The sequence below is a fragment of the Sphaerodactylus townsendi genome, linkage group LG15 (assembly GCF_021028975.2).
Source record: "Sphaerodactylus townsendi isolate TG3544 linkage group LG15, MPM_Stown_v2.3, whole genome shotgun sequence".
Classification (NCBI taxonomy): Eukaryota; Metazoa; Chordata; class Lepidosauria; order Squamata; family Sphaerodactylidae; genus Sphaerodactylus; species Sphaerodactylus townsendi.
The window spans coordinates 30,800,647-30,815,983 of record NC_059439.1 but is presented as its reverse complement, the minus strand read 5'-3'; the positions used below and the strand labels follow the sequence as shown (position 1 = coordinate 30,815,983).

The window sequence follows — 15,337 nt, the reverse complement described above, 5'->3', positions numbered from 1 at the left end:
TTCACCTGAGTGGCAGAGGCTTGTCTGGTGAACCAGGTGTGTTTCTGCACTCTTACATTCCTGCTGGGTGACCTTGGGCTAGTCACAGGTCTCTCAGGACTCTTTCAGCCCCACCTACTTCACAAGGTGTCTGTTGTGGGGAGAGGAAGGGAAAGGAGCTTGTAAGCCACCTTGAGTCTCCCTACAGGAGGCTTGTCTGGTGAACCAGGTGTGTTTCTGCACTCCTACATTCACGCTGGGTGACCTTGGGCTAGTCACAGTTCTCTCCGGACTCTTTCAGCCCCACCCACTTCACAAGGTGTCTGTCGTGGGGAGAGGAAGGGAAAGGAGCTTGTAAGCCACCTTGAGTCTCCCTACAGGAGAGAAAGGTGGGGTGCAAATCCGAAACTCTTCTCTAAATACAATGTACAGATTTGGGAGAAGTAGCACAGCAAAATAAGGATTTTATAATGTTATGTGCAATGTTTGGGGCAAAGTGTGATAAACTGTCTTTAGCTGTAGACTTTTTGGTCTAAGTAACTCAATATAGACTTCCAGGATTGACACTCGCCCACCAAAGCCTTTGAACGGAATGTTTTCCCTGCACAGCTGTTTTGAGAACACCTTTCGCCAAGAATCAACTCCCCTTCTCGTGTCTCTTTGTCTTCTTGCCAAGAAAAAGAGGATTCTTTCACAAAAGCGGGCATCATAGCGGTTTTAAAACGTTTATTTATTAAGATCTTTGAACTGAAGCCATAAGAAACCCTAGCTTTAATTAATATAGATTCCCGCATTTAATCCTCTACTATGTACAAACTATACAGAAAGGCATAGGTTTTAAATATTTATAGATATGTATACGTAACAATTGGGGGGAAAAAGACCCGCTGTGCTGTGACCCGTGTCAACCAACTGCCCCTTAATGAGAGCTGAAATTCTCCTCATGGGCCCAATTCCTACTTTGGGAGGGAAATGTTCTGTATGGCTACAATGACTCTTACATTAACCAGTGCTACATGCTGGCTTAAACATTTGTCTATATAGCACGTTAACCCCCTTGTTCAGATGCCAGCTGTTTTAAGAGCCTTCTAACGTAGACATTCTGTGCTTAAATGGAAAGGATGAACTTGCTATGGTTTGAGGGGGAAAATCCAGCAGTTTTCAGCTCCCAAACCTTGCTCTGCCTGAAGAGATGAAAAACAGACTTCAAGCAGATGGTGGTTTGGAGGTGTAGATTCTGGGAAATGTGTGAATTCGGGGGTCTGAAAAATCTCTGAACCGCAGTCTTGCTCTCAGGTACCTTTAATTGGCTTTATTTCTCAACTCTCTACTAATCTAGCTTCGTATATTCCTAGTCACAGGCTACAGACCAAGGAACATACTTGGAGGGTGTTGCTTAAAAAACTACATTAGTATGACAGCTTACGTTCCTTCCTGGAGTCAACTTACAGCTGCTGCTATTAATTTTGACCCAATAATTTAGGATAGATATTTGACCCAATAAGACTCTAGTCTACAAAAAGTTATACGAGTTTTCTGTAAAATATTTTGAAGGGGTTTTGTTACATGACACCCCCCGTATTCTTCTAACAAAGTAAAATAATAAAATATTTGAGGGAGGGAAAGGGGAATATGGCTTACGCTTTGAAAGTCGTAAGATCCAATTTGCCAAATACCGTCTGCCTGTTTTCTCAGGCGGAGGTAATGAAGATACTTCAACTTATTCATAAACAGGAAGGTGGGTGGGTTGGGGGAGCAGTTATTCGCCTGCAATATATAAGAACCAACATATTCCCAAGTGGCTTAGTTCATTATTTTTTTGCAAAGATTTGGCTTAGAAATGACATTTTCTTTGCAAAGATCACATTAATCTAGCAGCTTATTTCACTGCGCTGGAACTCTGATATATCGGGTTAAAAAAGCCAAAATAATGTTAGGACACAATGTACTGAGTTGTTCAAAGAAAACAGATTTCAACCTGCTACTGCTTATATGGTCGTAGGAATATTCATGAATGTTTAAGAATGCTACAATAACCCTGTTTACAAGATGGCAAGACTTTTTTGGGGGGGGAAGAGTTGTACTAGGGGCTGATTGTGACAGAGGCTGGTAAAGGATGTGCAACTTCTTCATTCTAGAACTTCCTTCATAGAAAAACAGCAGTTTGCTTTAAACTTCCTCAAGTGGGGATCTGAACGGCAAATCTGAGCCTTTCAACAATCCTTTTGAAAAACTTGGGAGTCGGCATCTTACCAAAAAAAAGAAACAACCAGGCATCAAAACAACATATGCAGCTTGAAATAACATGTCTGCTGGTTCGGCTCAGCTTCTAGGTGCAGCCTGGTCTTCTTGTCAGCACCATTTTGAAATGTTACACACGATGAGTACGTTTCCGTGGAAAATGCCTACAGCTGCAGAGTGTATCTTTCCCTTTTTGTGCCATTACTGTGGAGCTCCTCTTCAAGTAGAACTGTCACGTTTTGCTTAAAATTCACCCCTCGCACAGCTTTGTTTAAAACACCGAGCTGCTGCTTCAGATATTAAATTCACTGCTCAGAATGCTGCTGCTTTTACTATTCTTCTGAATGGATTTTTGCTTCTGTCAGTTTCCAGGGGTAGGTTATTCTCTTTGGAAATGTGCTTCTTTGCGGGTGAAATGTTTAGAAAACTCCCCTCTTCCCACCCACGCGCTACCAGGGCCCTTTGCAATTTGTTGGCCTTGAGGAGCAGAGATAAGATGGGTTGGTTTTTTTTTATATTAAACTGTAATTCCTAGTGCCAGAAGTAGAGGTATCTATGAACCACTACCCTTTTCCATTTAAACTGTGTCCTCTTTGGTGCCATATGTCCTCCCCAGCTTTGGGTGGGCTCTGGTGTTGAGGTAATATTAAAATTCTCCCTTCCTTTTCCCTCAGTCCTTTTGGATTCTCCTCCCTGAGTTGGAACACTCTACTGAAACATAGGCTGATTCCGCATGGGCCAAAAACAGAAGTGTGAAAATGGTGTGAAAACAGTATAAACCCTTTTACACCGTTTTGAACCCTTTCACACCGTTTTCACACTGCTGTTTTTGGCCCATGCGGAATCAGCCATAGTATTCATGTCATTTATGGACCAGATTGCAGCCTGTTCAGTGAAAACCAGCGTTTATATCAGTTTCCCTCCCTTTTTCAACGTTCCCTCTAGCACTGGATTCTTTTAAGTCATTTTTAGGTTCCTGATTTCTGGCCAACTATTGATGCAGCGCTCCTTGAATGTTTGGAGTAACATTAACAGGGGTTTATATCACCTTGGTGCTTAAATATCACTCCCTGAGGAGGACGGGGAGAATGTATATTGTGTTCACTGAAAAATAAAAATATTTTCAATTTCCATTGCTAGGAAGTAGCTGGGAGTAGTGACACTGTCTCCAAAAGATTCATGTTTCGCCTCCTAACTAGGGAGAGGTGCTTTATTAAGATCTTGGTGTCCTTGTTTTAGATAGTAATCTTTATTCCCTATACTTATTGTTCTTAACTATCTTCTCAGAATAAGCAAGGTGACATTCCTAGTGATGTCTGCCCCAGTGGAACCATCAAAGTCTACCACACTGGAAGGTCCAAGTAAATCAAGTCTTTCCCATGATCTAATATTGCAAGGCCTTACAAAAAGACTAACCATAACAGAATTCCTTATCAAGGTCCACCATGTTGGAAGGTCATACCAAGGTCCTACCATGGTGGAACATTTTGATCCTAACTCCAGCCAGCCCACCACCCAACCATCTCCCCAAAGTTACCCAGCGTCTATCTTAAATTCCACACGGGGACCAGCCCGCGGGTCTCCTTTTCATAGACATCTGGGACCAACCCAATGGGCGAGGGCACCATCTTGACAGTGTTCTTGCCGAACAGCTTCCGTTCATATTCTATGAGTTGCCTCCAGAAGCCTACGTTGGGCCTCACGACAGGCCGCCTGCTCTTCACCCACTCGTGGGCATCCAAGAGACTCAACCGGTGATATTTCATTAAATAGGCAATACAGAGGGAGGCAGACCGGCTGACGCCTGCCACACAGTGGACGAGGGTTCTTCCATTCTTCTTCCCGGTCTGGTGTATCCTATCGGCCACAGAATCAAAGTACAAGGAGAGCGGAGCGTGAGGAAGGTCAGGAACAGGCACCTTGACGTAGTCAATATCTGGCCAGTTGGCATTGGGGATTTCCATGGTAGCATTCACCACACAAGTCACTGCCCTGGAGTAGACCATGTGTCTGTTGGATGCTGCATTGCCAGAGCAGAGGTAGAGGCAGGGCGAGATTTGGGCAATGCCTCCTAAGACAGACAGAGCGTTCCCAGCGGTAGGGGACGGTTTGGTCACTGAAGGGGGCGGAGAACGGCGGAAAAAGCCGTGGTTCCGGAAATTCATGGTGGATGGTTCAGCGTACATAACAGCTGTGGAGGAGAAGAAAGGCAAGGCTTAAGAACCGGGCCACGCTTAAGAGTTAAACGGCCACATCATGTCCCCTAACGCTCTTACTTAACCGCCCCCCGAGCCACTCCTACCCTCACAATTCAGAATGCTTTTTGTGACCAACAGCACTCTCAAATAGCAGCTGAAAATAAAATCCTCTGCACGTGATAGACGGGGGTAGGCATGGATTTGTAAGAGATCAATCTGGACAGATATGAGGCCAACGAGGCACAGGAACGAGAAGCGATTATTGGTGCAAACAGGAGAGACCGAACAATAACAGTATGTGGAGAGGGGTGGAGGGGAACAGTGATTTTAGGAAGGAGATGGGAACAGAGACAGATGACATGACACAGCAACGGGAAGCAATAAAAAAGTAAAGGAGGGCGCAAAAGAGGACTGCAGGGGAATGTGCATCAGCAAGTTCTATATTTGTGCAAAACCAAACATCTCCCGATATCCTACCTCAATCATTTCCTTAAAGTCCCCCAGCAGCGGCCGGTGGCTGCTCCGACTCCTGCTTCCAAGGGCCAGGGAAGGGGGAGGGAAGAAGGGAAGGAACTAGAAACTGTGATGCTGCAGGAATGATGCGCAGAAAGGGGATGATGGAGAAGATGGGAAAATGGAGGCATGGGGGAGGGAGCGGACAGCCTCTTAAAGGGGCAGTGGGCTCTTTAGCAGACCAGTGCCTGGGCTCTCTGCCGGTCAACCCCTTTGCCAAAACTGCAGTGGGCTCAAAATGCAGGGGGTGTGTGTGTTGGTATTAATGTGCAACTTTTGCTTTGTGGTTATTGGTGTGCAGGGAGGGAGTTGCCTCTGCATCAGAGAGGTTCCCTTCCTCTATATGACAAACAGTCCCTCCCCCAAATATCTGCATTCGTTATACCCTACTTGGTTTATGCTTTCCTTCTTCCCAAATTGCTTCCTCCTGTTCATCTATCACACTTTCATAATAATCTCAAGAACACACAAAACATCCATGGGGCAAAGAGACTGAAGTCCCTCCTCCCCTCACCCCCTTTCTAAATACCAGGGAATTATCCAAACCGGGATGCACTGATTTCTCCTCAAATTTGAGTTGTGCGGCTGACACATAACTGAAAACACTGAGTCTAACAAATACATTTTGGGATAAGAATGCACCAAGATTAAGAAATAGATTCTGTAAATATTGTACTGCAAAAGGCTTATGCTCCCTGGGATATACCACAGCCCAGAGATCTGTCCTGGGCCTTGATGGCGAACCCAATGCATTTTCATCTCCTTAAAAGAATTCTGCTCAGGTATATCACCACCACGCAGTTATAATAACTTGCTATTTCAATGTGTCTTGAACCAAGGTAGGGTTGCCAGCACTAGGTTGGGAAATATCCAGAGTTTGGGGGGCTGGGGCTAATAGAAACAGGGTTTGGGGAGGGGCAGAGCTCATGAGATACATGGCCATGGAGTCTACCCTCCAAAGAAGCCAGGCAAACTGATCTTAGCATTCTGGAGGTCATCTGTAATACCGAGAGATCTTCAAGTCCCACCTGGTGGATGGCATTCCTAAACCACCAGCACTCCACGCTTCTCACGTTAACTCATTTCCAGACTCAATGGCCAGCTCATACAACCCTTCTTGTGGCTCCTGTACCAATAAGCAGGCCCACCAGAAGCAATCAGGTTTGAAAAGTGGGTGAGGACCCATCAAGAGCAGAGGCACACGTTTGAGATTGCGTAACACAGATCAGTTACCCTTTAATGCCGTTTCCACTATTTGCAGATCTGGGCAGTGGATGAAGGCTTTCTACATATATGTTTATATCTTGGGCAGACACACAAAACTGCCTTATAGTGAATCAGATCCACTGAAGTCAAGCATTTCTACCCTGACGGGCAGTGATTCTCTAGGGCTTCACGTGGCGGTCTTTCACCTACAACTCGTCCCTTATAACTGGTTACTAAGTCTGGAACTTTCTGTGTGCTAAGCAGATGTACTGTTCGTGACCCACAGCCCTTCCTCAAAGGTAGCCATTCCAATATGCATAAGGTACGGTGAATGAAGAATAAGGGGACGGATAAATATTTTGGATTCATCAAAACAAACAGAGGTGCTCTTTAGAACGTGCCTTCAAATGGCTTCCCAAAAGGCATTCTTCTGCACGCCACCCTTTATCCCCCCCACACACACCCATGACATAATATCTCCTCACTCTAGGTCAGTGGTTCTCAACCTGGGGGTCAGGACCCCTTTGGGGGTCGAACGACCCTTTCACAGGGGTCGCCTAAGACTCTCTGCATCAGTGTTCTCCCTCTGTAAAATGGACAAATGTTAGGGTTGGGGGTCACCACAACATGAGGAACTGTATTAAAGGATCGTGGCATTATGAAGGTTGAGAACCACTGCTCTAGGTCCAGTCTGGTTGCCTCTCTAGGAATGCTGAACCAAAAGTTCTGCCTCCATCTACTCTACTGTCTCATCACTTTCAACCTCCTTTGGCCTCACATTTCCTCTGGCGTGCATTGAAATCACATCCCTTACAAACCTCCCTTGTGTGCCACTTATAAACACTGCCTCGTCCCTGTTCCCCAAATTTCTGCAGCTCAGATAGACTATTTCCCATTTAACACTTCCAACCTGCCTGGCTGCATATACCATTCCCCTTCAAATGTTCATCCTTTAACACACCCTCTCTTCTCCCTTTAACTTTCGGAACAACTGTTCCTTCCCTATTGAACTCCAGATCTGTCTAGAAAGAAATGAATGTTTGCCCCCCACTTCTCAGGAAAGGACAAACCACCTCTTCGTGCCTCATTTCTACACCCTGCCTCTAAACCCTGTTATTGTTTTTTTAAGTTGAATTTCAAATCACCTTTGCCACAAAAGTAATGTGCTCAAGAGTTAACCCCAGTACAGCGAAACAAAGCCCCGTAGGGCGAATTTTATCCTGAGTCATGTTTCCGTGCATAGAATTGGCACTCCGACCCACCTTTGGTAACTTATAAATGCAGAGCGAAGGGTGTGGCGCTTATATTGGATTAATTAACTGGGTGCAAAAATGTGAGATTTCGCACCCGCGCGCTGCCAAGCCTGGCTCCAAGTCCCTGATCCCATGTGCCCCCTTTAAGCTTTCCACATGGGCCCAACACCACTAATTCACATTTCCTTGCCCCCTCCCCAAAAGCACATTTCCCACCTGCCATAAAACTCCTCAGGTATTCTTAACATACAGAACCACCCCAAAGTTACTCAAAGTCTTCCTCTTCCAAGTGCGCCCATTCCTCCTCGTTTTCTCCAACCTTCCCCGCTTCCAGATCCGGGCGCGGGCCTCCCAAACCGGCTGCCCAACCACCCCAAAACTTTACAGAAGGAAGCCATTACCGGTCAGTTGCTCGCCGCCCTCCAGCAAAGGCTGTGCTGCAAACTGCTCTCCCAAGTTCCTGTTCCTCTGTGCAGAGAGAAAATGATCCTCAGGGGCCGCCTCCTGCCTGGAGGGAAGAGGCCGAGGCCGGAGAGGGGAGGAGGATCTCAGTGCCTCCGTCCGGGCTCGGGTGCAGCGCAGTCCTTCCAGACGGATCTCGCTTTTTTTATAATGCGCATCTATCGCCACCATCAAGGTCAATCAATAAGGAGCGGGTCTGCTCTCCCGGCCCCGATCCTCGCCTGGCTGGCCCGCGATCCTGGCCTTCCTTCCTCCTCCTGGGTGGGGATCCGGAGTTGCCTTCCTTGGCTCCCCCCCAGCGTTGCCTATATACCTCTCCGGCCGGCCCCCTCCCGGGCTGGACCACTCGAGCGTCGGAGGTAACAAAGGGTTGCCATGGCGACGGGATGCGGGGGAGGATGCTGGCGTCAGCGCCGCTGACACAAGCCGCCGCGCGTGAAAGGGGAGGAGGAGGAGGAGGAGGAGGAGGCGGGGGAGGGAGTGAACAGCCCCGGGTTTCCCCCCCTCCTCCGCTTCCGGTGCAGATTCCCTTCAAGCAAAGAGGGGGTGGGTGATCCTGGAGACCTTAGATGGGGTTCAGAAAATTAGGGGGGGGCATATTTTGACAGAGAGGTGACCTGGATGACCCAGGTAAGCCTGATCTCCTCGGATCTGAGCATCTCAAACAGGTCGGCCCTGGCTGGTATTGGGGGAGACCCCCCTCCAGAAAAACCATTTGGATGAGAGGCCCCCAAGAAAAATAATTTGGATGGGAGACCCCAGTGAAAACCAGGGTGCGTATGCAGAGCCGGGCAATGGCAAACTACCTCTGCCAGTCTCTTGCCTTGAGAATCAGGGTTGCCAGAAGTCGGCTGTGACTTGAAGGCACTCTGCACATGTACATTTTAAAGGGGAGCGTCATTTTCTCTCCACCACCACCACCCCCAGTTATTATTCATTATGGTACTGAGTTGGCACTCTCAGGAGCAGTGTTGCCCACTGGGAGATCCTTCTGGGTCGCTGTTTCGGGGGTGCTCTGGCCCCCGAGGGAGTCTCCCCCTCACTATGCGCGTCACAGTCTCACCCCACCTTCTTTCCCCCCCCACTCTCTGGCTCTTGCAGGGAAGGTGTGAAGAACATTTGTGAGTCACAGCAAAGGTGCCAAGCTTCCAGCCCTTCTGGGGGGTTAATTAGCACAAAGTTATTACAGGAGAGGAGACCTGACTGGAAGTGCGGAAGTTTGGGGATCCCAGAGGTGAAGTTGGGACAGGGCAAAGGCAAGAGGAAGAAACAGAAAGAACGTCAGCATTTAGTCGTATCCTGGGGGCGGGGGTGCAAGACAAGACATTATTCTGAACCAAGTAACCCACTTTACTGGGGACTGAGGTGGGGAGAGAGCTGTCTTCGCTAATATTCTTTCCTTACCCGTTCATTTTTTCCCCTCTGAAGAGAAAGGCTGGCCTATTTAAGTCATGAAGAAGAAGAAGAGTTTGGATTTATATCCCCCCTTTCTCTCCTGCAGGAGACTCAAAGGGGCTTACAATCTCCTTGCCCTTCCCCCCTCACAACAGACACCCTGTGAGGTAGGTGGGGCCGAGAGAGCTCCAAGAAGCTGTGACTAGCCCAAGGTCACCCAGCTGGCACGTGTGGGAGTGTACAGGCTAATCTGAATTCCCCAGATAAGCCTCCACAGCTCAGGCGGCAGAGCTGGGAATCAAACCCGGTTCCTCCAGATTAGATACACAAGCTCTTAACCTCCTACGCCACTGCTGTTCCAACTTTAGAGCCCCTCCATGGTCAGAGGCAGTGTACCACTGAATATCAGACACTTGGGATGGAGCCTTGATTTCTTGCCTGCAGTGTTCCTGGAACTGCCCAGCTGTCTGTTGCTGGAAGCAAGATGCAGAGCTCTGTGCGTGTGTAAAGCATCCTCAAGTCATTTCAGACTCACGGCAACCCTGTGAATCAGTGACCTCCCAAACATCCTGTTATTAACAGCCTTGCTCCGGTCTTGCAGACTGTGGGCCGTGGCTTCCATTACAGGATCAATTGATCTCATATTGGTGCTTCCACTTTTCTTGCTACCTTCCATTTTCCTAACATTATTGTCTTTTGCAGTGACTCGTCTTCTCATGATATGACCCAAGGACAATATGCTCAGTTTAGTCATTTTAGCTTGTAGACACAATTTAGGCTTGATTTTATCTTGTTGTGGGGGAGGAGCAGTTCACAGAATCCGTAACACTGTCCTCCAAAATATTTCAAAGGGTGTTGTGGTTTTTCCAGGTTGTATGGCCATGTTCCAGTAGCATTTTCTCCTGACGTTTCGCCTGCATCTGTGGCTGGCACCTTCAGAGGAACACAGATGCAGGAGAAACATCAGGAGAAAATGCTACTAGAACACGGCCATACAACCCGGAAAACCCACAACACCCAAATGATTCCAGCCATGAAAGCCTTCAAAATATATATTTCAAAGCAGTGGCGTATCTGCCAAGGGAAAAGGGGTACCCCTGGGCGCCACTCTTCTGGTCACGTGGGGGGGGCGCAAAATCAGCCCCCCCACGTGACCAGGAAGTCCTGCTGTTTCGCATGCCTCGACCCCATCCGAGGCACGAAAAAATGACGAGACAGCAGGACTTCCTCTGCCTCCAAGCACCCTCAGCCCACCCCTTCCTGCTCCCCAAGGCCCACCCCCGGCCTCAGTGCTTATAAAAGAAGGTCTCCGAGGCCAGGACTGAAGTCTCTTCTGGCCTGCCCGGAGGGGGGGGGGGTCAGAAGAGACTGCAGGCTGCCAGCTGGGAGCCCAGCCAGCAGGGGGAGTCTGGGGAGAGGTGGGCACCCTAGACCTTACCATGTCCATGGTGACATGGGTGGGGTTGAGGGCAGTGGGGGGCGGAGCCTGGGGCGGGGGGGAGGGGCAGAGCCTGGGGGGCATCCTGGAGACAATTTGTCTCCGGGCGCCATTTACCCCAGGTACGCCTCTGTTTCAAAGGGATCTGCTTTCTTCCTGTTAGCTTTCTTCACTGTCCAGCTTTCACAACCTTATGTAGTGAATAGGGAATGTACCATGGCATGAATTAACTAGGTCTGGATTGTCAGTGACACAGCCTTACGCTTAAGAATGCTGGGCTAAACCTTATTTAGCAGTCTCCACACCCTCCCCTGCTCCTCCAAGCACACACGTTATGAAAGAGATGAGGCAAGCTGTTTTACTTCTTCATAACTGTAGGTAAACAGATGACTTCTTTCCCTGCAGAATCAGCTGCCTTTTAGGAATATTCAGATCAGACAGGAATTTTCACGCAGTTAAAAGGTTGTGCAACAGGGTCCCACCTGCTTGTGTGCACGATGCAACCAGGAGCTTCAAACAAGTGAACAGGAATGACCCATAGAGAATAAATTGCTGCGCGCTTGTGTTTCGCTTATTACACTGAGCATGACTCAGCATGCCAGATCCCTGCCCTTTTCCCCTTCCTGGGAAAGCTTTATCGTATTTTGCAAGCTGAAGAGCTTCCTCTTTTTGTACCTTTTTCAACATAAAGATGACAGATTTGTGACTTCGTCCGCCATTTCCTGGACTGTCTTCTAGAATGCTCCACTTGGGTCCTAGTCAGAGGTGGGATCCAACCAGTTCTCACCACTTCTCTAGAAGCGGTTACTAATTTTTTTTCTGAGTGCCGAGAAGGGGTTACTAAAGCAACCTCCCTGCCCAATAGGGACTGGAGGTGCGTGTGTGCGGCGGCGGCGCTGTTTGAATCCCACCACCTTCGGAAACTGTTATTAAAATTTTTGGATCCCACCACTGGTCCTAGTACCTTGGGGACAGAACCAGGCACCAAGACCCAAGCAGAGCATTCTAGAACAAAGATGGTCCAAGAATGGCGGAGGAATTCACAAATCTGTCATCTTTATGTTGAAAAGGGGATAAAAAGAATGCGGAATGCTAATCTAATGGTTCAGATGAACTGTGGCTGTTTGCACATAACAGATAAGATGCTGCCAGGGTCACCAGATGCACTGGAGTAAACAGATTCCCCAGCAATAACCCTACCATAATTACTAGTATAAAGGCTTTTATCTCACCTGAGGGGGGAAAACATCTAGGAAACTTAAAAGCTTGCTCACTGACCTATGACCTTTTGGTGGGTCTTAAGATAAAAAGAACACTTAAGAACACGTGACTGGCATTTGAAGATATCTCAAAGAACAGAAGTCTGGATCCCTTGACAATTGAATTCAACCTTGAAAGCACCAACCTTGAGAAATGTTTGATTTTCCCAGCAAACAACCGCCCAGTTATCTATTCTTCTTCTGAGACTTCCATCCAGAGAAATCTGGTTTGCTTGCCACATAAGTGCATATTTATAGAAAAAATATATAAATCTTCTCTTTCTCTAAATCTGAACTATTCTAGTTACGGGATCATACTCAGATAACTGATTGGTTTGTAAGGAATGTGCACATAAGCCAATCAGCATGTTACATCAGATACCGCAAGATAAGGCCAATCTCAACTCTTAACCTCTATTTAAAACCCAGTAATCATTTTTTCCTGTCATTGTTTCAGCTAACTGTCCAAGATTATAATAGCTCTATGCAACAGAGTCCATGGACAGTTGAAAAATGGATGAACTGCCAGTTCTAACTTGCAAATTCAGCAAGAAAAGAATACTACTGCCATAGATAGCCTGAGATATTTCTAAAATTCAACCTTAATAGGCAGCTATGATCCAGGGAAGAGAAGACCAAAAAATAATAGCTGAATTGTCACCCTCCCCAATCCTGAATACAATCTCTGATGGGGCTCTTCCACAAAATAAAATGGCAGGGACAGTGTTCTCTGACAAAAGTGATCCACAGGCATTCATTAAAGGTCCAGGGATCTTGTCAGGAAAAAGATCTAGTCAACCCTAAGCCAAGAGGAAAGGTGAGGTAAAAATATTTTAACTAATATTTTAACTAGGAGCAGCAGTGGCGTAGGAGGTTAAGAGCTCGTGTATCTAATCTGGAGGAACCAGGTTTGATTCCCAGCTCTGCCGCCTGAGCTGTGGAGGCTTATCTGGGGAATTCAGATTAGCCTGTGCACTCCCACAAACACCAGCTGGGTGACCTTGGGCTAGTCACAGCTTCTCCGAGCTCTCTCAGCCCCACCCACCTGACAGGGTGTTTGTTGTGAGGGGGGAAGGGCAAGGAGACTGTCAGCCCCTTTGAGTCTCCTACAGGAGAGAAAGGGGGGATATAAATCCAAACTCTTCTTCTTCTTCTAATAAAATAAAATGTACATGTGCAGAGTCTGACAAGTGGTTTGTGGCTTCTGTGATCAACGAGCGAACCCCAAATCCAAAAGGCAGTTATTTCAGGCTGGAGAAAGTTCGGTAGCAACAGATGCGCTGTTGGAGCCAGATAGAGCCCAGTTACTGGACAGCTGAATTTTCAACTTTGTCAACAGCCGCGGCCTTTCCTGGTGAGGGCAGACCTGGTCAAAAATTAACATCCAGGTTATAAAAGGCTCATTGTCCCCTTCTCCAAGTTTTCAGTTTTGTTGCTAAAGTGTGGTTTCAGAAAACATTTGGGGACGAGCCTCACTCAATCCAAAGCTGTTTTACTCGCTTATGATTTTTCAGCTGGCTCTTACTACAACTGTTATGACACTTTATTTTTTTATTTTACTGTGTCCAGCAAGGGGCATTATGTACTTAGCAGGGAAGTGAAATAAATGCATCATATTATAGGGCCAGGAACAGGACAGGCAGTTTGACTTTTCCCTCATCCTGACCCCTCTGTCCAATTTCTGGTGTGATGATGGGAAGCGACAGGATACTGGCTCAGTACAGAAACCGAAGATTCTCTGTGAAATAGGTTTTGAGTTTCACAAAGACACACAAACGCTCTTTCTCTCTTCCCTCCCCCCCACCCTTTGCAGCACAGAGACGCAGATGCCACAGCTTTTACAAATGGTGCGGTTTTATTTATTGCTCCAAAATAAAAGCAAATGACCAAAAAATAAATAAATACCCAAGGGCTGAAAAGTTAGGGGTACGAGATTGCAAAGGGCAGCATTTCCCAGAAAATTCCATTTCCCTTGAAAATATCCCTCACATGATCTTTCCCAGCATGAATGAGACTAGCAGGGAGACAGAATAGTCTGGCAGGGGGGGCGGGGGGTAATCCTTTTGCCTTTTTCCAAAATGCAAGAGAACAGCCTTTGGGAAGGGGTGGATTGGACAATCAGCAAGTGATAACGGAGAAGTGGGAAAGAGACCCTTATGTCTGTGTAGGGTGGGAGGGGTAATATTCCTGTAGGAAGGGGAGTGGGCTAAACAGAGACCACAGGGGACATGTTCTTCAGACCTTCTGACTTATTTTCCCATCAGGGTTCTCTCATATGCTTGTGGAGAGTATATTTAAGGGATAAAATGGAAGTCTTTTCTCAGCCCTAAATTTCTGTAAAGGTTCTTTTGGCACTGTGAAGTTCTGCAGCCTCTTTTAAAAAGCCAAAGCAGACTGAAAGGAAAGAATCTTGGCAAACAGCTCCACCCCAGCAAAATGTCCTTGAAGGGGATCCAAGTGATAAAGGGAGACCTTCTAGCTGTTGTTTAAAGGGAAATCCCTCCTGTCATGTTTGCAAATGTCCTTCTGCATTTAATCCACAAAATACTTAAGTGCATATGTTATCTTCCTGGTAACAGGATATGCCAAAGACATCTCCTTTAAAAGAAAATCAGCCTCCGAATTGACACAATTTCCCACACAAAACAACATTATCTTCTGTGGAGATTTTTTTTTCATTAGAGGGATACTGTGAGACATGGGGAGCCCAAGGCCTCCAAGTTTGTTTTGTTGGTAAGTGTACTAAATAGTTGGGAGAAAATACACAGGTGTGGGGGTTTTTTCCTTTAAAAGTGGCAAATCAGTAGCAGTCAATGGCACAATTGTCCTTAAAAGCCTGAATGAAAACATTTGTGAATTTCAAAGGCTTCTTATTTTTAAGAGGCAAAAAAATTTAGTGAAACGTCTGCACTTTAGCCATTATACACGAATGCCTTAAATCACAGGTGTCAAACCCGCGGCCCTCCAGATGTTATGGACTACAGTTCCCATCATCCCCTGCCAGCATGATGCTGGCAGGGGATCATGGGAACTGTAGTCCATAACATCTGGAGGGCCGCGGGTTTGACACCTGTGCCTTAAATCCTCACTTTCCCATCTTTTATTATCAAAGGAACATCCTTGATAACAAAATGGCCTCCTGCGTTTTACTCTTTGCAGAAAATGTCTGTCGTTCAGGATCTGATTTCATCCTTCATTTAGATTTTGAAAGGCCTTTTTTTTGGACCCGGGAGGGAATAACTTTCAGCTTGCTCAGAACTGACGTCACATGCTCAGGAATCCGACAACTGGGAAACTCCACCGGGAAAGCGGCCAGTGGAGGCTTCACAACAGCTCCTCAAGAGCAGGTCAACGGATCCTGTGTAGACCTTCCTGGTGGATTGGGCCCTAATT

The 15,337-nt window shown here is 47.0% G+C and overlaps 1 protein-coding gene across 2 annotated transcripts; it reads right to left on the bottom strand.

Annotated features, from left to right (window-relative positions):
* Positions 1-690: 690 nt before the first annotated feature.
* Positions 691-8,294, bottom strand: DUSP14 (dual specificity phosphatase 14). 2 transcript variants are annotated; one of them, XM_048517769.1, is made up of 2 exons: positions 7,792-8,294; positions 691-4,411 (listed from the first exon to the last, which is right to left on the bottom strand). In XM_048517769.1, the coding sequence occupies exons 1-2, from the start codon at positions 8,021-8,023 to the stop codon at positions 3,765-3,767; spliced, it is 879 nt and encodes a 292-aa protein (XP_048373726.1). In that variant the 5' UTR covers positions 8,024-8,294; the 3' UTR covers positions 691-3,764. The 2 variants fall into 2 exon arrangements, with proteins under 2 accessions (XP_048373726.1, XP_048373727.1); XM_048517770.1 differs by lacking the exon at positions 7,792-8,294 and adding an exon at positions 4,896-5,060.
* Between the last annotated feature and the right edge of the window lie 7,043 nt (positions 8,295-15,337).